The 25,775-nt window shown below is 44.0% G+C and overlaps 3 protein-coding genes across 7 annotated transcripts in view; 1 reads left to right on the top strand and 2 right to left on the bottom strand.

Moving 5' to 3' along the window:
• Positions 1-15,958, bottom strand: part of DHX57 (DExH-box helicase 57) — a 30,396-nt gene extending 14,438 nt beyond the window's left edge. The window contains exons 1-14 of the mRNA XM_032955757.2: positions 15,722-15,958; positions 13,027-13,236; positions 12,281-12,619; positions 11,393-11,554; positions 9,485-10,291; positions 8,322-8,766; positions 7,695-7,816; positions 5,686-5,881; positions 4,937-5,061; positions 4,125-4,258; positions 3,162-3,216; positions 1,532-1,779; positions 533-649; positions 181-277 (exon numbers count right to left, since the gene is read on the bottom strand). Coding sequence (XP_032811648.2) covers positions 181-277; positions 533-649; positions 1,532-1,779; positions 3,162-3,216; positions 4,125-4,258; positions 4,937-5,061; positions 5,686-5,881; positions 7,695-7,816; positions 8,322-8,766; positions 9,485-10,291; positions 11,393-11,554; positions 12,281-12,619; positions 13,027-13,220 — 3,041 coding nt within the window. The 5' untranslated portion in view covers positions 13,221-13,236; positions 15,722-15,958. The remainder of the gene's footprint in view (positions 1-180; positions 278-532; positions 650-1,531; positions 1,780-3,161; positions 3,217-4,124; positions 4,259-4,936; positions 5,062-5,685; positions 5,882-7,694; positions 7,817-8,321; positions 8,767-9,484; positions 10,292-11,392; positions 11,555-12,280; positions 12,620-13,026; positions 13,237-15,721) is intronic.
• Positions 15,959-16,074: 116 nt separating this feature from the next.
• On the top strand, positions 16,075-20,689 carry MORN2 (MORN repeat containing 2). 5 transcript variants are annotated; one of them, XM_032955767.2, is made up of 5 exons: positions 16,075-16,302; positions 17,959-18,009; positions 18,771-18,941; positions 19,334-19,470; positions 20,364-20,689. In XM_032955767.2, exons 2-5 carry the CDS (start codon positions 17,995-17,997, stop codon positions 20,467-20,469), a joined length of 429 nt encoding a protein of 142 aa, XP_032811658.2. In that variant the 5' UTR covers positions 16,075-16,302; positions 17,959-17,994; the 3' UTR covers positions 20,470-20,689. The 5 variants fall into 5 exon arrangements, with proteins under 5 accessions (XP_032811658.2, XP_032811661.2, XP_032811659.1 ...); XM_032955770.2 differs by having other exon boundaries at positions 16,077-16,302; positions 18,816-18,941; XM_032955768.2 differs by having other exon boundaries at positions 16,079-16,302; positions 18,835-18,941.
• On the bottom strand, positions 20,609-25,536 carry VCPKMT (valosin containing protein lysine methyltransferase). The gene is made up of 5 exons (XM_032955765.2): positions 25,222-25,536; positions 23,509-23,619; positions 23,054-23,126; positions 21,851-21,970; positions 20,609-21,284 (listed from the first exon to the last, which is right to left on the bottom strand). Exons 1-5 carry the CDS (start codon positions 25,479-25,481, stop codon positions 21,177-21,179), a joined length of 672 nt encoding a protein of 223 aa, XP_032811656.1. The 5' UTR covers positions 25,482-25,536; the 3' UTR covers positions 20,609-21,176.
• Positions 25,537-25,775: the final 239 nt, after the last annotated feature.

Here is a 25,775-nt window from a genome sequence, read left to right as displayed (position 1 = left end):
CTTCTCACGTGCAGCGAGTTTGTGGTCTCAACCTGGTCACTAGTAAACTCTAGAAAATAACTCCCATATTCTACAATTTGGTTCTGCATTTTATTTCATTAAGTACAGTGTGCTAACCATTTACCTGTAACAACATGCCCGTATCCTTACAGATGTGTGAATTCGTTCAGCAATGATTACCTGTTTCCACGACGGTTGTTAAACATGGGATTCGTCTGGAGTTTCTCAAAAAGAGTCTTAATCTCCGCGAATCCAGGCATAAAGATCAGGACAGCTCCTTAAACACACATGGGCACAATGCAGACAGATGCAAACCTCAATAAAGTCATAATGCAAATACCATATGCTTGTAGATACACTGCATGCTATTTAAACTTGACATGCAATTAAAGCTGGTGTTTAAAGTCAGTCAGTGGGATTTCCTTCCACCAACAGCCAGTAGCAGTAAACCATACTCTGGGATTTCCTTCCACCACCTGGTTGACTTAACTGTGTGATATACTGACAGTGGCGAGATATGTCAGCAGTGTACCTGCTTTGTAGTCGTGCTTTCCTTCCAGTATCCACTCCAAAAGTTCCTCAATGAGGTCCAGGTTTATTTTTTCCAGGTCCATGGCAGCAAGTGTCTTTATTGTGGTCATTCTGCACTCTGGGGGTCATAAACAAACACGAGTTACATCAACACCTGTAAACCCTGGCTGAATGGAATATGTAGAATTACCAATATGGTTATAGATTAAATGTTATTTGAATCAGTTTTCCCTATCAGCTTCTTTAATCTAAATCTGCAATTCTTCCATGACAATTTAAGCTAATGACATTAGCATATGAGTGAAATATGGAAGCAATAGAGTAGAACTTGCATTGCATGGTGTGTATGAAGTGTGTAGACTTCCTAAGAACATGATGCGATCAGGGTCAGCTATGGTAAAACTAAACTAGACAGTTCTGAGCATTCAATGGAGATACTGCCACTACAGTTATAAAAGCAATTTATTAAAGGCACATGCAGGTGTGCTGTTCATTTTCACTGGATGGAATTTAAAGTTGGACTCAGGCATGGGCAGGGCCTCATTTAGCCATGAACTGAGAATGAATCAGCGATGATCAAGGTGATGATTCTAAAGCTGCTGCTCATGACCATTAGCATTATATAACATCTTGACTATGACTCAAGCGCTGCGAATTATTGTTTTGGCTAGCCATTAAACAGACAGTCCCTGCATCGCGTGCTTTCAGATGCACTTCTGCAGCAGTCTGAAAGGTCCTTCTGATATTAGAAAGCCAATGGAGCTATGCACTTTTAAATCTAGATGGAAAAACTCATTTCTTTAGAACTGCTTTTTGTGTTTAGTCTGATGTCCTTCCCCCGCACCTCTGATTAGCACGTTTGGCTACGTACAGTGCGAAATAAGTTCAACATACATATATACATCATGCTGTATGATTACGAGTCTTCTGCTGCTGCTGATAATCATGCTAATGCTGTAAAAACCCCGAGAGGGTAGAACAAGGTCGTGTGCTGTCTCGCCTATGTATCGACTGTGCAGTTGCTGGATGGAAAGCGTTTGGTCCGGAGCCTTTTCCTTGACAGGAACCGCGTTTCTCGGCGAGAGAATCAGCGAGCGCAAAAGGTCTTCCTCCAGTTGTTCCATGAAGCCACCTCCTTTGCCTCTTCGCCCTCCTGCTCCAATGGCACTTGCGCCCTTCCCTTTGCCACCATCTGGGCCGCCGCGCACGGCCGGACGCATGAACGGGCTGCCGTGTTCAATGATGTAGCTGCGCAGAGAGTGGGGATACGGACGGCAGTGACGTTTTAAATATTGATGTCAAACCGTTAAAAATTAAAACGTCATCCAAGGAACCTATGTAAAGGTTTTCGCAAACAGCTCTTCATTGCACCTGTATCCAGGAGTTAAATTACCACCTTACACCAGTTAATCTCTATGCACTCGCATCTAAACCCTTTGGGATCTCATTTCAAGCTACCATAGCAACTTGCATTCTCTTGACATTTATCCACATTTCCATTTTATCTAGCCCAATCCAAATACTGTATGTGAATTGTCTTTATTCACCTGGTACAGCAATGCTTTGTTGAGCTTTCTTATGTCGCGAGCACATTACATTTTTACTTTACAGTTCCTCCTTTATGCATTGCTGAATACTCATTTAACCTGTTTGTTCATGAATTAACTTTACTTATGTTTAGGTTTCATGTTTAGATTTCATGTTTAGATTTCATGTTAGCTGACTCTGAGTTGCATTACTAGGTTGGATGTCTTTGTATTGACAGGCTGGATGTCCTACTCGCTCTGCAACCGATGCATCATTGACATGCTAATCTCTCACAATACAATAGCCACTTCCACAGCCTCAGAGAGACCATCTCTAGCCCTGCCCTCTAACTCTGAGGCTGCACCCATCTCAGGCCTTTACTAGACCTTGTTTCAGTAGCTTTCTTTCTCTCTCTCGCTCACCTGAAGACGATTGCTTGTCGTGATCTATTATTTTTCTATCTACGTGACTTTACCGAAAGACCCAAAGAGTATGAGTAAAAATAGTACTATCTTGTTGCTGGGTGTTTCATATACTATACTTTCCCAAGCATTATGCAACGTATTTCTTATCTGACCTCTGGGCAAAAACGGCTTCTAACCCAGATGTAATTAAATGTAAGATGCATTTGCATGTTGTATGCACTCAGGGCTATGTGCATATGTGGACACCCTGATAATCGGTTTAAATAAAGTGGTGGGGTCTTTAAACTTTATTACCACCATGATGTGCAAACCTACCCACAGTGTAAAACCATGTAATCACTGGAGAAAAACCAGAAGCACAAGTGAGAATAAACACACCCATGATCTCCACCACAATGACCATGGCTTGAAACAGCAGCTATTGATTCCACCCCCATTATGTGAAATTCGAGACAATGAAAGGTACGAAGAGCATTGAACTAAACGGTTTTCTTTTCCATTTTTGTTTGCACCCTTATAGCACAAATCCAGATTGCATTGTGAGCAGATACAGCTAAGGACATATGAGTAAAGGCTGCCTGTGGTAAAGGGAGCTGTTACCAACCATCACTTTTTTAAATTAAATCTGTTCTGCAGGAGAAAGAGTACCAACACATCAGCTATCATTCAGTGACTCACCCAGTAAGGTCAATGATATCTTCAAGGAAATACTGGTCCACTGGAAATGTTCTCCCTGAGTTTGAAAACAAGCATAACTTGTTAGCATTTGATTGATTAAATTGTAACGTCATTATTTTGTCATTTCGGGAGAAAAAAAAAACACTTACATTAGAATCTATTATTACTGCAGTGTCTACAAGGTTTGTAAGGGCTGCTATGAGCATGATGTGCATTGGCCTGTATCATTAAAAGGATGACGTGTAATTGTTAGAATCAACATGAACTTCTGCCAAGTTAACATGAACACATGAATAAAATTACATTTGCATTGATCACCTTGATCACCTTAGATTATTTAATAAATATTTTGCAAGCAATAAACTGCCATTTACACAACATAACCAGAAATATTATGCTCATGTTAAATTTATTATAATGGACCAAACACAACTGAACAAGAGAGAAATGAATTAGAAGACAAAACTTAAAATAAACTATTTATATTTTACCAGGTAGGGCCCAGTTAGCAATATAGCTCTATTTCAGAAGCCACAAATAATAGCTCAACGAAGTGGCTTATCATGTGGAAATTTATAGCAGCCAAATACTCTAAACGCATGTTTTAAAATGTGGAGGGAAAAACTGGAGGACCCTGGGAAAATTCCACGCGACCATGGGGAGAACATGCAAACTCCAAATCTACAGGAATCAGGGTCTGGATCGAACCCACAACTTCCTGTATACCAAGCGAGGTAGCTAACATCTCGCCACCGTGGCAAGCCTAACAATGGAGATGGGAAAAAATAAGACAAATAATACATCAGCTCTTGGATGGTATTGCGGCTAATAATCAATCTAATGTATCGGCTCGCTGGGAAGGGTGAGGGTACGACATTACATGCCGAGTGAGTGTGCTTGAAAACACTGCAACACATCTACTAGGCTAGTGCTTCACGCAGGTCAAACTGGGATGCCACGTACCTGGTATGTGCACGACTGGGCAGCCGTAGAGGTACTCGGAAAAGAGCTGTGCGTTGAGTGTGGCACTCATGAGCACCACGCGGAGGTCACTCCGCTGGGCAATGAGGTCTTTGAGCACCATCAGAAGGAAGTCACTGCACACACGGAGTGGATAATAACACGGCGGCATCTTCTGAATCAAGACTCGCATAGCAGTCAACATATAATAGCATTGAAATCCCTTTGACCCAAATCAACCCAATCTCGTTACAACTCAGAAGCCTGTCAGGGGTTGAAGTGGACAAGTGCTTGGATAGGTGATCATCAGATTGCAATGATTGCGAGCATCCGCATTCATTTTAATACACGTATCTTTACATGCCAAATTATAATATAAGTGTATTTTTCTCATGCACTGGGTCTTGAGATGCAGATGCTTATATAATCCAAATTGTATCACAGCATATTGTCCTTCTATAATGTTACGTGATTTTTGCATCTCAACTGTTTGTATGCCTGGTCGGATTAATTATCAAACTGGCTTTCAGATTAGTTATGTAATGACGCATTAATAAAACATAAATTAAGACTAACGTCATATACATCCAATTGTGTGTTTAACTTTTTTTAAAATATTCAGCTCGTGCAAGTTGTACACCCCGGCAGTCACTAAAGGCGCTACCATTAATTTTGAATCGAATTGCCACACCAAATCGCGACACCCGAATCGAATCGTAGGAGGGCAAATCGCGAAGCGCCTATCCCTTGCGTGCATCGAGTGGCTCGTGGCGATGCCAGCCCAGGTGGTGGTTCGTGGGACCGGTAGTCCTTACCTCTCCTCCGTGCGCTCGTGCACCTCATCCACGAGGACATGCGTGACCCCCTGCAGCATCGGGTCACCTTCAAGCCGCCGCAGCAGCACGCCTGTCGTGCAGTACAGCAGCCGTGTCGCCGACGACTGGCGAAGGGCAAACGTACAGCGGCGTACGGACAAGTAAAAATACAGCAACAGAGGCATGTGCAATCGGATACCCCAGATAAAGACCCTTCATCCAAGCATTAAACCTCATCACGGACTCTTTTTATTCCACGGCCTCACCAACTTACAACCATACCCTCGGTCAACCCTTTTGTCAATCCACAAGTTGTGTGGTTTAGTTGCCTATACTTTGCCACATCGGTAGGTGTGACTTTGAGAAGGCGGGATACACAAATGCTGCACTGCTCTCATTGCCAGAAAAAAATCATCTCTGCTGCCATGTGCTGATGAATTTTTGGCTTCTGCAGGCGGCAGACTTGGTGCACAACCTGAAGCAGGGGCTGGGAGCATACTGCGGCTAAACATTTATTTTGTTGCACTGCCCTCTGCTGCCCACAATGTCACCCCAGCATCTTTATTTGAAAAGACAACAATACGAGGAGCCTTCCTTAATACGTTGACGTGACAAAATAATGAATCCAAAATATTGCTCGTCAGCACTTAAGCACATCACGCAAATCTAGATGCCACGTTGTGGCACCGGAGCAGGTTCCTAAACGCCCCCACCCCTGCCTAGCATGAGTGCAACTCCACCACCGTCACCTGCACGCTCTCCAGCCGGATCTGGTACCCGACGCTGGCGCCAAGGCGTTCGGCACGCTCGCGGGCCACGCGCTCCGCCACGGAGATGGCGGAGATGCGGCGCGGCTGCGTGCACACCAGGTTGCAGACATTCGCGGGCGAACCCTGCAGGGAGGCGTCCAGCACGAACTGGGGAACCTGCGTGGTCTTTCCGCACCTTCCGACCGATGCCAAAACGAGAGAGCGCGGTGAGCCGCCGTCAAAGAGTTCAACGGGCGTGCGACGTGTGAAATTTGGTGATGATGCGTTAGCATTGGTGCACAACCGTTGTTAGTAAATAAGCTCAACACATTCGTCAATACCACCGTCATGAAATTAACAATATATCACAGGTTATGTTTGTGGCTAGTTCTTCTTCAAAGCACTTAAAATCAACATTGCAAAAGAGGCATTGTCCAAAACATAACCTATTATAACATTTTCCTTTCAAGGCAGTGGTATTGATGAACGTGTCGACTTTTTTGAAAATGAAAGCATTACGATCATTAGACATGCAGAGATGCATGGAGGAAGCGTTCCCATTGTGGATACTGCCAGATTCCTCGTAATCTGCAATTCCTTCAACACAATTAATACCAACAAACAATAACGAAAAAAATAATTAGACAGGTAACTATTCATCAATAAAAATTTATTAATATATCCATTAAATATTCATATTTTTGTGCATATAAGAACTAATAACTTAAGATTTACATAAATTATTTTAAAATGCTTCAATGAGTTGTATAATATATAGCGATATGAGAGTATATAGATAAACAGTATGTATTTGTGTGAATGAGTTTGTAGAGCTATGAAAGTATGATACATGTGCTTATACAGTGTGTATGTGTGCGAGTGGGTTTGTAGAGGCAGAGGTGGTCCAAAAGTTAGCACAATGGACAAACCCAGTGGACTGGGTTCTAAATCCCAGCCATGAAAAACATCAGGGTAAAGTGATATTTCAACTGGTTATGGATGCTGGATAAACGATCCCTTACTAAGCTGTGGTGAGCATAATAGGTGCTCGATAACAGCAACTGCCCTCTTCTTCACTTCTTCAGTGCTCTGCTTTAATATCAGAATATTTATCAGAATGTTTATTTTGATTGGAAAAATCCGATTAGCTATGAAGCTCTTTTTCACTGATGTCCAGTATGGCATATCGTTGCCTGCCATATTCTCCATCCTTTTCCATTGTCTGACCCTCCTCCACTGAACTCTTCCAACATCCCAATCCTTTCCCTTACATTCTGTCAATCTATATGGGAGATCTTAGGCTTTACGGTTGTGTGGATTTGGATGCGTGCGTGTTTGTATGTGTGTGCAGGCGAGGTATGAGTAAACGGGTGTGGACCAATTAAATTCAAGGACAGTGCATATTATTATCAGAGTTGTCTCTTTTGTTTGCATTTTGACTGCTTGTGTTGTGGTTATTGCAAACATGATGCCTTGAATAAAGGTGTCAGTTTTTGTGCCAGTTAAAAGGGTAAAACCTATTACTATAAATGGTAAGACTCTCCTGAAAAACAGTATATGAGACTACGTAAGCCTTTCCTGGGTAAATAAGCATCATACTAATGCACTTAGATGCTATGAGACTAAACTATTAACTAAACTATAAATTATTTTACTTTACTAGGTAACGTCAATTGATCTATAAAGCGTTTTCAGAGGCGACCAGGCGACAAATTAAAGGTCAACTAAGTAATTCACGTGGAAATTAATGGCAGCCAAATACTCTAAATGCATGTTTCTAAATGTGGAGGGAGAAACCGGAGGACCTGGGGAAAAATCCACGCAACCACGGGGAGAAAAACATGCAAACTCAAAAGATACAGGTGTCGGGATCGAACCCACAACACCTCCTGCATACCAGACGAGGGAGTTAACGTCTCGCCACCGTGCCGTTCATTAGGCTGTTTGTGGACTCTGGTGAAGTCTACGATCGTGATTCATGCGAGCAGAGGGGCTGTGCGTGGACGTACCCCGTCATGCCGCTCACAACCAGCACCTGGTGCAACTGCAGCAGCTCCAGGATGAGCTCACGCTCCTCCCAGGCAGGCAGCTTGCCTCGCTCCTGCAGCATTGCCTGGTACTGCCGGTTTGACTGCCACGCACAACGATGCGAAGCGCACATTCAATTAGGACATACATCAAACGCACACGCCAACCACTGAAACGGTGACTGGGAGTCGGGCTGTGAAGGATATAATACAATTTGAAGTTGAATGAGCATCTAAATTCCGACTGCATCTATAGATGCTGTACTGCAACAGTGTAGATATTGATTTTGTAGAGGAAAATTTAGTTAGTTATAAGCAAAGACCTCCCCTGACATGGGGAGGTCATCATTCAACAGTAACTATTATGTTGAATTTATTATTCAAATTTGACCAGGTTAAGGCACACTGAGATATACTGCTCTTTCTCAGAAGCAACCTAGCCAAAAAACGACAGCCTAACAAAGTGGCTTGTAACGTGGAAATGTTTTGCAGCCAAACAGAAGAAAGGCTGCAAGTGTGCACAAGTGAACAACTCGGAGGAAAAGAAAAATCCAAAAAACACACGCGGCTTAAAAGCGATAAAAACAAATGCAACAAAAAAATGCGGACCATTTTCTCCCGGTACTGGCGGCAGAGCTTGGCATTCTGCGCGAGCGTGTCCTGCAGGCGGCGGTCTCGCCGCTTGCGCTCCTGCTGCCGCTGCTTGAGGCGCACGTAGCTCTCGGGTTCCACGCCGACCGTGCTAGCGTCGTCTCCGTCCTCCTCTGCGGCGTCGCACGACGCCGCCGCCGCCAGCGGCGACGACGCCGCCATCAGCGGCGTCGTCGTCGTCGTCGGCGGCCCCTGGGCTGTGCCACGCACGCAATCCCTGGGGCCGTTCCGGTTGCCCCGTTTGTCGTCGCGAGCTCGCTCGCCGGGGCCGTTTTGGATGCTCGGCTTCTTGCCGCGCGTCTGGTCGCCGGGGTCGATGGCGTTGGCCCCCCTCATCTCCCAGGGCCGCTGCCTCCACGGCAGTGTCTCGCTTTGGGAGCGCGGCTCCAACTCTTCTCTGGGTCTGGCGGTTACAGTGGCGGAGAGGAGCAGTGTCAGCAAGCAGCATTACATTTCGAATAAAGAACACAAGCCCCATTACATTCGTGATCAAGACCACTCCAACTATACCATTGGGAATTGAGCCTACATTGACTGACAAAGCTCGAAATATGATTATAAATTACTTAAAACGACTACTGAATACAATATTTACCGTTTCATTTTACGCAGCATCCACAATGATAGCCTGTGACTTTTCATGGCACATCATTTTGGTAACTGATAATGGTAATTCATAATAATTTCAACTTGTAATACGAACAGTATTCGCTTACTATCGAAGACAGAGAATGACCCAAGTAGCAAGAGGAACCAGAAATGTCGGAAAGGCGGCCAGGCGATGAGACAGCACCAAATTCCCCTCCAAGCTCCGAAGTCCTCGAAACATGTGTTATTGGCTAATTCATGAGTGTTTACATGTAGGAAGAAACCCGAGCGCCCAGAGAAAACCCACGCTTGTGAGGTGGCAACTCTCTATCCCATACAGATGGAACAAAGGCCACAGTTTGCTGCATCACCTTCTCCTGGATGACCACGGGAAGGAGGTTAAACAACATTTATGTGATCCACCAACCCTTGCCTCCAGTGCTGGATTCAAGGCATGTGCCACGACTGCCCGGCTAATTGATGATAATGGTAATGATGATAACGACAATGATTACTACCACTGGACTCCTCACCGGGGTGCTCTGCTGGCGATACTGCTCTGTGGTGCCCTGACGACCGAGACCGGCTGCGGCATCTTGATCGGAGCCAGCTGCGGCGCGGGGAGGCTAAAACTGTGCTCCGCCCTCTTCAGGAGCTCCGTGACCCTGGCCTCGTTCTCCTGCAGCAGCATGGCGAGAGTGAACACGGCTGGGAGCCGTTCTGCGGCCAGCGCCACCGCCTCGGCGTACAGCAGCTCGCTAGCGTACAAGCAGAACGACGCCGGCAGCAGGACGTTGCTGGACACGAACGCCACGAGAGGAGCTACACACGGGTAGCGGTTGTTGGCGGGGAAGCGGATCTCGAGCTGGTACATGGACTGAGGCGGCTCGGCGATGGAAGATTTTCCTCCCGAAGTACCGTCGGCTGTGGGCGCCACGTGCCTCTGCCGACAGCGTGTCCCGAAGCGACAGCCGCCACCCCGTAGGTAAAACCTGCACACGGGCCCAGTGTCTTCCTTGAGCCTCTCGTCGGCCCTCTGCATCTGGTGAGGGGTCTTGTTCTTCAGCTTGTCCGTTAGGAAGCTCAGCTCTAGGCTGATGAGCCACACCCTGTTCGGAATTCGCTCAATGAAGTTTGAGCCGAAGATGGACTCCAGGGCGAAGGCCTCCTCCTTCCGTTGTTCCAAGCAGTCGTCCAAGGACATGTCAGCGTTGGCATAATTAAAATTTCCTGGAAATCTCTCCTGGAAACACTGGGTCAGCAGCAACTCCAAGGAAGCTCCGATGTCTCCGTCGCATCGGCGCAAAGTGGCCTCGCAGCGCGACCTGTCAAAGCCGTACCTGACAGGATAAAAAACCTGTTACAATATTGTAAACATTGCGGCGATATTCTCACATTGGACGATGTTATAGGATGAATTCTGCTGGAAATGTTCCGTTAAAGTATTTTCTCACTCATATGTGCATTAATCTGCATGTCGTGCTGCTGCTCAGAATCAGGAGTGGAAATTCGACATTCATATGGAAGGAGCAAGTTGACACAATAATAACCACTGTTGACTTCCCACACCTATATGTAGAACCCTTTTGTCCATCTACTGCTGAATGTGGGCCTCCCCACACCAATTGTGGCAAGGGGTTTATTGACTATACTTCACCACACTGGTCAGTGTGCTTAGGTGAAGGTGGAGAGCAAAGAACATGGGAAAATAGTACAGCATAACAATGTATTTTTTTTCTGCACTGCCCTCTATTGCTCATAATATAGCCCTATCGTAGCCTATAACACCTGCCTTATGCATGTTAGTTGCCCATCCAAGCACTATCCAGCACAGCCTTGTTTAGCTTCTGAGAACGAAGGAGATTGGGAGCATTCTGGGCGATTTATGTAATTTGTGTCTTCCCACAATGGTACTCATTATACTGATTCTGGAAGAAGGGCTGAGCTGACTGAATGAGATTCGAGGTTGCAGCGTTCTAATTACGAGCTGCACAATCTGACAACCAACACATTCTATCGATGGTGACCTTTTTTGGCAGTATCAAAATGATGAACTAAGAAAAATAGGCTTTAACCTTTCTTGCAATAACACAGGTATTAAGATGTTCAAACACCAAATTGACACCTATTGCAAGGCATCAAATCTGCATTAACTACACATACTTGTGGCAAAAACATGCCTGCCAACAAACATGTTCTGATAATTATATACTTGCATTGTCTTTGAAACTGATTGGCCCACACCAGAGACAGCCTTCTTTTTGGCCTTGTCTCACCAATGTTAGACCAGAGAAAGCCAAAAGGCCAACAACACAGGTATTACATTCTGCAAATGTAAGAATGCTATAAAAATGACAGGTAGATTGCATGCAACCCATGCACACAGATACCTACAAGTGGTGTTTAATGTTGACACTACACAGCAGTGTTTTGTTCCACACCTGGTAAGATTGTGCACGGCGAAGGGGGACACCTGAGCCTGTGAAATGGGCTCAGGCTGAGGGCTCTCGCAGTGGTTCACACCATCTTCCACCGGCAACTCCTGGTCCGCATCCCAGTACTCCTCATCGCCTCGCGACTCATCCTCCTCGTAATCGCTGTCCCTGCTCGCCCGTCACCAACCAACACAACATTATCACCCCTTGACACTCATGAACCATGTCGTGTCAGTACAGAGCAGCAAACTTGAAAATGCCCTGCCAATCCACACTGCAAGAACTCAGGTTAACCTTCGTGCCAATGGATCCAATTCCCATGCACGTGAACAGCCGTTTAAATTTAGACAAAAAGACAGCCAGATAAGGGCCGAAAGAAATCAGATATCTCTTTCATGAGAGAGCTGGGATAAAATAAACACAGCAAAAGAACATACCAATGCCAAATTATTTATATGAATTATGAATACATTAATTATTTACTCGTTTGTAAATATTTAATGAAACAAAAAAGAAATTACTGAATTCGAACACACATAATATAGAATATATAGAATTTACAGCCCTTTATCAAATAACGACCTCCCCACGCTGTGATAGTCATCAGGCTTATTTGACCATACTTCATCACATACCTTATAATTCACTTTAATTTAATTAACAAAATCCACAAAAAACCCTTAAAACAGCACTTTAAAAACGTTCTTTTGAAAACAAAAGATATTATGATATCTGGTACAATAATGACATCAAAGGCAATCATGGAAAAATATATGCTAAAATTGGCCAAAGCAATTAAAACCCAGTTTTGAATCACACAACACAAAGATGCGACCTGTCTACATATACAGTGTATATATTGAATTTCCTTTATTGTTAAAAAGAGGCACTCACTCTGTCTCAGGCTCCTGTCCTTGCAGGACCCGGAGCAGCTCTTTGACGTGCTCCTGATTAGCACTTGTCATGCGCAGCAGAGGAACCCGCGACTCCTGTCGCCCCCCCCCACGGCTTTTTCCTCCCACCCCGCCACCACCTCCTCCCGCACCGCCACCTCCGCCACCACCACCGCCACCACCACCGCCCAGCCCATTCTTGCTTTTTGATCCGGAGCCTCCACCTCCTGCCCGAGCTCCACCTTTTCCTGCACCACCACCACCACCTCCACCACCACCACCACCTGCTCCTCCACCACCACCACCACCACCCTGCCCTCCTTTGCCAGCGCCAGAGGACCTAAATAGAAATATGATCAAAAACATGGTTACAAAAAATACTTAAATACGCTTGGCAACTTTCATAATTTCAAAGCAATGGAACTTTAAAGCAATGTTTGTAAGTGTATTAAGACAACATGTGATGTTACACCATCAGGCAGTGTCACTCAGTCTCTGCGACCCTCCAAAGTGCAGCATCATTATCAAATTTATCCATTCGTATTAAAATACAGCTGCAAAATGTTGCACATAACCCGGTGGTTGATAATCATGAAAATTTACACTATAGCGGATCTTGAGGACTCGCATTTGAGAAACACTATTCCAAGACATTTGTCCGCTGTCAGTTCATACATCTCTTTCAGAGGCAATATTTAGGTACGGGCGATATTAAACAATTTAACTCATCAGTGCAGCCTCACTGACCTAGGCAGACCGTCGAACCTCGGCGATAACACAAAGTCATCGTCGCCATCATCCCAAAAGTGGCTGGTGTTCTTTTTTGGACTCGCAGAAGCACGGCCACCGCCCCCCCTGGAGGCACTGCCTCTCGGCTTATTCCCGCGGCCACCTCCGCGGTTGGGCCGCGCAGCACCACGTCTCTTCATCACCTTGCTCATTCTCAGTGTCGCACAACTGCAAGCAGAGAAAACAAAATTACATTCGTGAAAGATTCTACTTTTCTTGCAAGTTTAAATTTAGTGAAGGAGAAAACCGATTTTGTAACAATGGTCAGGTGTGCTCAGTCATAGAGCTCTGATGATGTTACTACATTAATGTTGTGATAAAATGGATGGAAGTTAAGTAATTGGGATGTCACTTCTGAACAATTCCATGCTTTCGAAAGTATATTCGAGATGTGAAAAATCCTTAGTATAGTCATGAAGTGGATTTTCACTTGGGCATATAACAAATTAATATTGAAATTGATTGTCCATTTTTGTTTTTAGACAGAAATGCTCACAAAATACCCCTGTGTCAGACCTGCACAGACAGATGTATTCATCCACGGTGGGATGGTGATGGTGCATTCATTTGTGTATGTGTGAAACCACTGATTTATTCCACAAGAAAATATTTTCTAAAACAATAGATAATTGATGCTGCCATCGTTGTGATTGTCAGTACACGCAATCCAGGTCGCCGTTTTGATCTCCCAGCGTGGCAGTTGAAAAAAATTACACCTTTATTAAATCCCCCGAGTTCTATGCACCCGGCTATATGAATGGGTACACTACAGGGGTTAGCTACTTGCATCCCATCTCTTCCAAGCAGTCTGGCTAACATGGAAGGAGGCCAAAATACTCACCAGAGGGGTTCTCCACAGCACCCTCTCATTGAGGCCCATCTACCAGCAATGGCTTACTTTTAGCACCTTTAATAGACAACTACCTTCCAAATTAATATCCCTAATATTGTATTAGCATTATTTTGACACTGTCACTGAGGTTGCAAAGTTTGTACAACTTCTATACTGCACTATATTGGTTTTAAGCCTTTTTGCTCATTACCGAATCTTCAAACTCAAATTAAAACGTAGACAAACAATTTACACGCTAAGATATACAGTGTATGGTGTTTAATCTTCCTGGGATGCATTTATAACAACATTTTAATCTATTAATCGTAGAAATATGACCACATCCAAAGATCCTGTGCAAGTGGGGGCACACTGGGAGAAGGGGGAAAAACATTGAAGAAGGCGGGCCCCTATGACGGCAAGAGGTTTTCGATGATACGTGTAGGAAAGGATTTGAGCCAAGTTGCGAACATGGAAGGAAGTTAGCAGTACACACTACAAGAGGCCAGGGGAGCGAGGTCGAGGCAACAGGGGTGGCAAAGGAAGAGTTACATAATTATGTAACTCCCTGGCTGACGCCCTTCACCCACAAATCTCAGTTAGGTATCAACCTATCACCATATTAGGATTTGTGAATGCCACTATACAAGAAGGCACATTGACTGTGTCAGTCAGCGGCGACTAGTAACTAATTCAAGAACTATGACACAATCACACACCCAGCAAAGCAATGTGTCAGTGTGGGAGTAAACATACAGCCTTTGTCAATCCACTTCAGGATGAAGGCCTCCCTACGCCGTGCAGGTTGTGGTCATTTCACCATACTTCAACCACGCTAACCTTACTTCCTCAGTGCGGGTTGGTGCATGCAGGGGGTGTGAGAGGAAGGGGTGGTGGGGATGGATTTAGGAACTGCTAGGCCATTAATCGCCACTGATGTTAGATTTGGCTGGGAATTGAACTTAAGTCACAGAGTTCACTGTTTATCCCCGGGAATAGTGTCGAGAATGTATAATGATTTTAAACCGGGTGAAATTATTTTTCACATCCAAAAAGGACTGGGTATTATGGCGCAGTAGAAGCTTGCTATAAGATCGGGTGTCATTAATAGCGAAGTGTGCTTGTATCAGACGTTTCCATTCGCATTCTCAAAACAGAGCTTATATAAGAATTGAAATCATATCAAGTGTTCGTATACGTTTCTCTATCTGATATATTTTGTGGAAAAGCCATTACAAACGTATGTCGAACTTCTTTCGCACCGTACGTAGCCAACCGTGCCAATCGGATGCGAATGGACACCGTAATTATAAACCCGGCATGGCCATTATGAAGGCGACGTGACCATTATTACGCCTCGTAGCCTCTTATGAACCCAGGCACCCCATTGTAAACTCGGATATCCCATCACGAATCCGACATTGCCATGACGAACCCGGCACGGCCATGATGAACCGACATAGCCATTATGAATTAATATAGCCATCATGAACCCGACACGGCGTTCGTGAAACCATCACCAGTCGTCGTCGTCGTCGTCCCCCACCCCGCCGACAGAGAGAGACGCTTCTCGTAGCGGCGAGACGCACAATGCGAGCGAGCAGGAGCCCAGGGCAAGGGGCCGCTAACACGCGGCGGCGATGACACAATGCAAGCCTTGGCGGTGGCGGCGACACAAGGCGATCGAGTAACAGGACAGAAGCTACACTTAAAACAGAAAAAAAACCCCACGGATTATTCGCCGTTTCGCGCGCGTGTGTAGTAGTAGTGGTTAATGAAGGGATCGATAGTTTAACGAGAAGGAATTGAGAGACGCATCACCTCACGCTGCTCCAGACGCCGGCTTCACGCGAGCGGCGCCATGCTGCCGCGACCGGAACCAATTCTTTTTTCCGCGGAAACAATCGGCGATCACGATCGTTCAGAACGAATCCGCTTAAAACTCGGGAGCTTAAACCCAAAATGTATTATCTAGCGCTATTACCGTACGTGAATAAAAAATCAAGTCTTTATTTATTCGGAAATGTTACGCGAAACGCTCTTTACCGCTGTAACAGTTATTCGGGTACGACTTTGCTGTGCTTTTTTCCCCCTCTCTTCCCCCTCCCGGAACGTCTTACGTTGCGATAATTGCGCGTTTCCGCACGTCGTAGCACCGACGACCGGAAGCTGCCGCGTTGCCACGGTTACCGAGGGCCCGAGGCTTTTGTTGACAGCTTGCGCCGCTTGCTTTTTTAAACGAAACTCGGTCAACGAAGAGCCGCGAGGGCGACGTTAACCTCCGACGAAGCTGCACAGAGACGGCGAAGAGACCGAGCTCGCGCACGCGCGCTGAAACAGCGGCAGCAGCGGTTACAGCCTCGATAGGTGGTGGGGTGCGTTTAACCTCGAGTCAATGTCGGGTGAGTTGAAGAGTCGACGGGACTTGGGGAGACTCGCGTTTGTTGCTCATCACGCCGTGTCTCGCACTCTACCAGAAGACACGCAACACTCGCTTCTGGTATCGGCATGGCCGGGAAGAGTCCGTGGGACGGTCGGCGTCGAGTGGAGACGCAGAAGGCAAATAGTGTCGGGACGGCGACCGCTGTTGACTTGCCACCTCGGGGCTGGTGAGATCGACTAAATAAATAAATCTGAAACGTGCATGAATGCCGTCATGTTAATATTACAACAGTGCTATGTTTATCCGGAAGAATCTCATTTATAGATTGTTGGTTGGGGGAGGCGGGGTCTGGAGAGCACTGCCTTGGAATGTTTGACCAATTCCTTCATAAGTGATTTTGGATCCCGAGAGGAAAGCTCGAATCAGCTGAATAAACCCCACACCTAACAAGAGGATGACCACAATATGGGACCTTTCTTGCCAGTATCAAAATATAACAATAGGGTTTCCCCTTTATGGCAATAAAACAGGTTTTAAGATGTTAAACACCAAACAATATTTTTTCAAGGAATCCTGTCTGCATTAACCACACGTACTTGTGGTCAACATGCAAACAAGAAACATGCTCTGAAATTAGGTGATTACCACAACAATCCTTACAGATTGGTGAGCAACAAGCGTTGTTTCCTGTAAAGCTTGTATTTATTTTAACAAAAACGTCTGTATCTCAAGACGAACAGAAAAAGCAAGCCCATGCCCACGATTAATCCCTGGAAAAGGCAAGAATTTATGTTGGTGAAGTTTGAGAGACTGACAGAGCAGGGTCCTGGGGAATTATATTTTTGACCAAGACATTCGGACACAGTATAGTACTGTTAATATGTCCGTCACTGTAGTATCGTTGATGAAAAGCCATCTTAGATTAGATTATCAGGTTGGGAGTTCAACAGCAGACCATGAGATCTGCATGATTCACCAACCCTGCAGCTACTGATATTCTGAGTTTTATAATACGTAAAGTTTGGTTATTTTATGAGGATCATCGTTGCGTTATTGGGTCCCAGGCCTTTGTGTGAAATTGCTGTGAATGTATCTCGGAAGCTAAACATGTTTGAACCTGGTTCTCTGATGGGCGACAGCCTGGGAGTAACCAGGTGTTGTAGGCTTCGGCTTTGAGGGAGGCAGATGGCAGTCTAGCATTGGATTCTTGACTCTATGCAGAACGTTGCATGTTACACTTTCATGCTCGAGTTTATACCCCATACCAATGAATCATGTGTGAAATTGACAAAGCATCCTAATACAGGACTCTCATACCTGTCAACCCCTTATCAGTGCCTACCTTATTACAGACCAATTAAGACCTTATTGGTCACTCCGTGCCCCTTATAAATCTCAACGTTCATCCTACAAAGTCCCATCACAAGGGAGAAAGACAAATAGACAAAAAAATGCCCATATTGAAACGGCTGCACGCTGTATGGACCTGAAAACTCAATTTCTCTGTACAATTCGGGTAAATCACTACTTAAAAAGTCTTGAGTCAAAAAGTGAGGCATTCCTCGTTAAAGGGCATTACATAACTACGTATATTAATATTTTCTCATCAAGTAATTTGTAATCGGTAAATATGTTATGAAATTATGTTTTATAAGTGGTGTTGTGTTTTTTTTAGGGCCAGTTATATTAAGTGGTTCATACGTCTTCCCCAATGGAGACAAATACGGTAAGCACAAATACCTCGCATGTAAATGTAAGTTGCCTTACACCATGTGTTATTTCTCTACTCATTTTAAATACACCTTGAGAACTGTTTAAACATTTTCCTCCCATCTGACTCATCATTCTTAGGATCCATCAGACACACCCAAGTATGTCATGCTCATGCAATTTGAATGACTAACATAACATACACAAAATACACTCATTGTTTCTATGACACATGACAATCCTACAAAAAATAAATTATGGTTTTATGGTATGGTGGGCGTTGTGCTATTTTTTGCTCATCTATGGTTTAAATTATTTGATAAATTTTTAAAACCTATATTATGGATGATTAATCACATACAAACTTGACGATTGTATACAGTATGTGAGAGTTCACTGAGACGACTATTTTGCAAGAGAGACTTCGAGCACAAAGTACAGCCCAACATTGTAGTGCAGAAAAATGCATTCGAAAGATGAGATAGTTCTTATTAAAGAACATTGCTATAGTTGCCTGCATAATTGTGTGGGTATAGAAAATCTTAAGGAAATTGTTCGCAAGACTTCCCCAAAGTGTACTCAATTTGTCTGTGTTTGAAGAATTATCCACAGTTCATAAACATTTGTTCCTTTCTGAATGTATCTGTGAGCTACATGACCCTGAGCTTACAGAGAGATTAGGAAGGGCTGATGGCAGAGGTAAAATATATTTGGACCAAACCTGCCACAAAGCTGCTTTGCCCACATATTACATTTATGTTTTGACTTACACTGTAGGATCACGGTATTATTTGGAGATCAATGATTTCCTTGGGGCAACAGTTCTATACACATCTTGCAGAGGGTGAGTACAGCAAGAGTGAGGATGGTGTGATGGAGCGACATGGCACTGGGACGCATCGCTCGGCAGGGGGCAGTATCTACACAGGCCAGTGGAAATACGACAAGGTGAGCACTTGGTTCTTTTGTAAATAATAGTACCCTGAACCTGTAGTCTAAAATCACTGCTCTTTTCTCTAGCATATGGCTGAATACCAACATTAGTATACGTCCAGATTATTCAGGAAATAGCTTCCTTTTATGAGCGGTGCATTGATTGATAAATTCTGGAGATCTTTAGTGGATCAGTGATCGGAGGCTTATTTGGAATAACAGTGTTCGTAAAAATAGTGATATGTCCAAGGTGCTAAAGAATTAGAAGGGCTTGAGCTGCACCCAAGCATTATTTGCACAATTGCAGGAATTTGCTAGATGTTAAAATGAGCTTGGAGTCTGATCAGAAGTGACTTGATTTAAAAATGCAAAACATGCACATATGTTTTATCCGAACAATGCCACAGATGGAGGGGACTGGACGGCTGGTTTACCTGTCGGGAGCCGTGTACGAGGGAAGTTTCCACGACAATATGTACCATGGCACAGGCACCTACACGTGGCCCAGTGGGGTGAAGTACATCGGAAGCTTTCAACACAACAAGTAAGCAATAACAGTAGGCCAGGATTATTAACCTTTGTGCTGCGCATGCTATGGCACATGGCCCAGCTCTTTTGAGTCTGTTTATGATAGTTCAACTTTCCAAAAGAACTCCAACCTGCTCTCTCCTGTACCTTTATGTTTTTTTTTTATCTCATAGTCTTTGTCTCCATAACTGATCTGGTATACATGTTCTGCTGGTTTCCAGTTGTGTCCCTCCAACAGATATCTCCATTTATTACCAATCTTGTTGTACATGACTTATGTTGTACATATTTATCTTAAACCCAACTGTGCAGCCTTCTTTGGTAATTCTAAAATTTCCTGCAGGTAATTTTCATTGGACATGTCATCAGCAAAATCTGAGATGATTTTTAAAATTATATTTCTAGACTACCTTCGACGTTAAATTTTTTAGTCCTGCCCATCTGGGCCTCATTAACAGGTGGTGCATAGGAATGTGGAAAGAATTCAAACTGTGTGCTCAGCATGCACATAATTCAGTGTTTAACAAAATGCACATTACCAGTCCTATAATACATATATAGATCTTTGGAAATATGCTGCCCTATTAAATATTCAAGAAAGCTTTCCTCCAAATATTTGTCCAGAAGTCTTTTCTTTAGTAGTTGACAGTGTACAATGAGTTAAATGACAGTAGTCAGCTTGTAGTTCTGCATATCATGAAAAGACCAAAGGCAATGTTTTACCGTGGCACACTAAGCAGTTCGCCAGTAACAACAGTGGCAAAACGTATTTTAAAATGTTTAATTGAGTAGTAATACACATGTTAAAGTCTGGAGGCTCATTAAGAGATTATAATTTCATTCAGAAAAAATAAAGAGACGTGTGCATGTTACTGTTTGAACTCGTTTACTTGTGTTTCTTTGCTGCAGGCTAAAAGGGGAAGGTATGTTCACAGACACAGAAGGACAAGAGTGGACAGGGATGTTCCACAAAAAGGCTGCACCAGGCCTCAAGCTCAAACTCAACATGGGATGACTGCAGTCGTGAAAACATGTCCCTTTGCCATTATTACACCTGAAATGAAGTGGGCACCTTTGGAACATTTTAAAAGTGACAGTGTAATGGAAATCTACATTTACATTTGGTGATAGAAAAGCACCCGTATGCTCAATGATGAATTTCAAAGAATGTAAAAGTTTATTTTATTTATTGCAAAATACATTATGAACCAAAAATAAAGAAACAATGGATGAAACGTGGCTCATGAGATGCTTATCCGTGTCAAAACAAACCTTCAAGCACAACCGTGTACAGTAAAACCTTGGATTGCGAGTAACTTGGTCTGCAAGTGTTTTGCAAGATGAGCAAAAATTTCAGATAAATATTAATTTGATAAACGAGCGAGGTCTTGCAATACGAGTAGTACGTATACGCTTTGTATGCTGAGCGTCACGTGATCACAACTGATATACGAGTGATTTGATGTACGAGTGCTTTGGATTACAAACACGTTTCCGGAATGAAGTATGCTCGCAATCCAAGGTTTTACTGTACATTGAAATACCCCTCAGTCAACAGACTTTAAAAAAATGTAAATCAAGAGAACACTCTCAAAAATGTACAACTGCCACTGACTGCTCCCACTATGCCCAATTTGCAGTTACATATTTTCACAACAATTTATATACAAAAAGGCTTATATGGATATGGTCCCTTGGCCGCGCTGCATGTAAGGTGACGTGTCAATTGCAGAGCTTGCGCAAGTGCAAGATGTTGATGTCGTCGCTGCAAAACTCCTGGTCGTGATTTTCCACGGGGATTTTCTCCACCTCAAACTCTTGCTCTATCAGCTGTGCCACACACAGTTCGAGTACAATTAGTTACGTGGACTAAATATGTGCACACACTTGTACAGGGGTTTTCAAAAAATGCAACTTCTAGGTTTGCATTAATCTATTGATTTAAACCGACTTATGCTCGTAATACCGTACATGTATCAATTTGTGTGTTATAAACATTTAATATTGCTGATGAATGTACATTGCAAATTCTATGTTTAACTTACATTAATGCTAATGTGGTGAACAATGTTTTATACCGTAGCTCCTGCTTCTTGAATACAGAAATATACTAATCTGATCAAAATACAACTTCTTACACATAATTTACTGGGTTATCAATTAAACCCAAAGGTATTACAGGATAAATTTTGACTTAAAACTTTCGTGACTGCAGGAATTAATATTCTTTGGTTCTTTCGGTAAAGTCACGTAGGTAAAGTCGCATAGATAGAAAATAATAAAAATAAAGTGAATAAAAATATAGAAAGAACCAAAGAATATTACAGGATTGTTGTGGATCACAGACCACACCAATATTAACCAAGGCCACATGTAAACATACGCACGCACTTCACCTGTATAAATCTGCTCTGTATTAGTGGATTGCGTCCTGCTGTACGCTCTTCATAGCAGCAGATCACAAGGGTGTTTGGCCCGGACAGGGCACCAAGAGTCCTTACCAGTGGCTCCAGAGACTTAAAAAAGGACAACACTTTCTGGTAAAGATACAAAACCACGCTTGCACAAAAAGCATCCGTAAGACAACTTTATCGGAGAGGTGTTTGTCAAGTACAGTGTCACCATTTTAATTTTGTAGCATGTCAAGGCATCTCAAGACACGAAGGAAACCATACACACATTAATAGATCTGTTTATATTTAGATGTCCATCCAGATTCTAGCAATCTAATGTAAATAGTCATACCTCCGTATACGACCGCTTTGGAATACGTCGAATTTGGTATATGTCGTGTTTTGACGAGAAAAAAATGTCTTGTGATACGACGTCTTGCTTGGGATACAACGTGCTTGCTAGGGATACAACGTGCTTGCTAGAACTTGTATGGGTCGGGATGAGTCGCCGCGGACCCGCGTAGACCCCGTTAACGACTGAAACAAAGCGCCGCTACTCAGTCTGCCTGTACAGTAGATCTCGTTCAGTGCACAATCTTTGCTATAGCTCTGTGAATTTTCACGTGTTTTTTGTCATTTTAATTTATGTATTCATTTTGGTAATAAGTAGCTTCTACATTATGTTATTCAACCCCATTAATGTATAATATGCCATATAAAATATAATTTCTCATACTCTGCAATGGATTATTTCCTTTCCCTTTATTTATGGGAAAAATTCATTTGGTATTCGTCATTTTCGGTATAAGTCCTACCTTCTGGAACGAATTAACGACGTATACCGAGGTACCACTGTATTCAGTTCCTGAAGAGGCTCCCAGAACGTGCAGTGAAATGTCAGATATACCGGACAATACGAGGTACAACCCGAAAACATGAGCCAGCAACAGCATAACTGAGAAATATGCAGTAGCAAAGCCGAATTATATGAAAACATCAGATACATAAACAATAAAACTAGCATTACACTCAAATTCAGATTATGAAGCATAGCCCTGCAGATGGTGAATTGTACAATTAGTCATAACATCTAAATATAACCCCTTACCTAATTAAATGACTGAGTTGAATTATGTTACTTATGCCTGTACTAATATGAAAACCTGTGAATGAGCATGTCATTGATGGCAGTTATCTGGCCATTACCTGTTCATAGTAGATGCAGTCAGCCATGAGTATGTAATCAGGATGAGGAAGAAATTCTTCTATACTTTTGCCCCTGTGAGGGAAAATGTTCACAAGTTTAAGAACTAGAGTATTTAATAAATGTTGTTCAAGTAAAGAACATTTACATCACTGGTAAAATAAACCACATATCCTCAACAATAAAGTATTTTTTTTCTATTTTAATCAAAAGCAACTTGTTCAGTCTTCATAAGCTATTCTAAAATTTATCTTGGACCTCTTATTCGCTGCAGTGATATCAGCATTATCATTTATGATGTAAGCAGATGTTGTTCCTTGCAAGATCTGAGCCCTTTGAGGAGATTGACATTACATGAGCACATTTAAATACGGTAGTTCATTCAAGTAAACAATACGATAAAGAGCATTTACGAAATATCTTAGCGATTTTAAGGAGGCAAAAATGCCATACAGACCATTCGAGTACCTTGGCTTGTGCCCTGCCCTTCAACAATGCAGAGTTGTCCTTGATGTTTGTCTCAATCAGGTCCATGAACTGTGGGAGATCCGTGAGGGTCACGTAGGCCCTGCACAAACACAGAGTGGAATCATGTATTGTAATTTCAACCTTGTAGAAAATGTAGTATATAGTGTAATATTACAGCACACTTACACTATTGTGCAAGCCTCACTCAACTTAAAACAAATATCAATTAGATATGAAGGATGAGCAACAAATTCCAGATTGGCCACGCGTGGTGGCGTACGACTTGAGATCCAGGGATTTGTGGATCACGCATACTTGCGTTGCGATGTTGCCAGATGATGTCAGTACAGAAAATGTGTGAATGAACCAATCTGTAGATATTTGAGTGTTATCCCCTCGTGTTTTTCTCTGGGTACTCTAAGAATTGGCCAATTATTAAAATGCAGAAATATAAGATCTAGCCTTGAGGCTTAGTTAGGCTTTCTTGGATACGTTATTATATTAATGCGCAACGTCCAGCATCTGACTCAAAACCAACAAGGAAGATTAAACTTACTCTTTGGTTCTATTCGGTAAAGTCACGTAGGTAAAAAACAAAATAACAAAAAGATTAAACTTGACTTGACTCGAGACCTTGGATCGACAAACAAAATAACAAGAGACATTTTTTTCGAATTCGGTGAAAAAAACACTCAATATAATATCGATATTGGTCGGCAGATTGCCGACCCCTGTCCTGGACATATTGATAAATAGACAACCATTCATGATGGCTTGTAACAGGATGTGTGTGTGTGAAGGGTTAAGTGGCTTTAACTCCTGGAACTGTGCTATAACTGTGCTGTCCAGGTGAGGTCCCAATAAAGTTGTGTACAGCCCCCCGGTTCAATAGGGCCGTTTCAACACCGAGACAAAGACATCCAGACATACCCAGAGACAGAAACACAGCGAGGGAAAACAATAGTGAAGCGGAGACGTCGAGACACAACTTGATAGTGAAAAAGATACGTGACCAGGGGTACGGAGTGACACAGGCGAAAGAGAGACGCAGCGGCGGATACAGAGGCGGCGGATACAATGCCCGTCAGGCAATAACATCTCGACGACGCCTGTGTCAGGCTCGGTGTTACCGTACTGAATGTTGAGGCCACGGGGATACACAACAAGAATTACAGACAACGGAAATGGTCGTTACTTCATCGTCGATGTGCATCCGATTTTTGTCATTCGCTTTACGCTGGTCTCCACGTGGAATGCCGAATGATCGCTGGCAGGTTCACGGGACCAACACACACAACAATACCGTCATGTAACATCACGAGTGACAAATACATTGTAACAAGAGAAACAACGCCTTCCACCGACAGCGGGGAGTAGCAAGTCATCACCCCCGTGTAACGACCCCCGTGTAATGACCCCCGTGGGCTCCATCCCCTCAGCCAGTGTTCATCGTTGCGAGGCCCGCGGGCCACTGGAGCCACCCCCTCACTGCCTTTAGGGAGGCCCCTGACGTGCGGCCCCCGACAATACACAAAGAGTGACCCCCCCCCCATCATCGTTGTGCCGTTGTCAAATCCCCTCCCAATGGTTTCAAACGTGTGGCGGCCCTCACACTGATGATGTCTTATCGGCGAAACTTGCCCTCCCCCCTAAACATGAGCGACGAACACCGTTCTACGGGTTCATGCATCTCGATCCTTACCCGCAGCTCGCAGCCACGAGACCCACGGCCCCGGTCCCAGCTCCCAGCTCCAGGACCCTGCGGCCACGCAAACAGCTGCGCTCGCCCTCTCCTCCTCGCAGGCGGAAGGCGTCCGTCTCGAGGTACTTGGCCAGCACGATGGCTGCGTCCCACACCACACAGCCCACGTCGCCGACGGCTCCCTGCCTGATCCACACAGGGCCTCCTCCGTCCCTGCGCTCTATGGAGCGAGGCAGCAGCCACACGCTCTCCTCCTCCATGCCGGCTCCACGTGTGCCGGGCGGGTCAGGGGCGTCACTTAGCGCGAGTCAGCCAACTCCGACGGCCATCTTAGGTGGGGACATTGCAAAGACTTCTTTACGTAGGGAATTGAGAGGCCATCTTAGGTGGGGACATTGCAAAGACTTCTTTATGTAGGAAATTGAGAGGGCATCTTAGGTGGGGAATTGAAAGAGCTTCGGTAGGTAAGGAATTTAAAAGGGCTTCGAAGGTAGGGAATTGAAAGAGCGTATTACGGTAGATATGGACGTCATTGTACAGTGTGGTACAGATGT

Source organism: Petromyzon marinus, chromosome 17 (genome assembly GCF_048934315.1).
Source record: "Petromyzon marinus isolate PM22_M1 ecotype Great Lakes invasive population chromosome 17, UKy_Petmar_22M1.pri1.0, whole genome shotgun sequence".
NCBI classification, from domain to species: Eukaryota; Metazoa; Chordata; class Hyperoartia; order Petromyzontiformes; family Petromyzontidae; genus Petromyzon; species Petromyzon marinus.
Note: the sequence above shows the minus strand (reverse complement) of the source record. Positions and strands in the feature narration are given on the sequence as shown.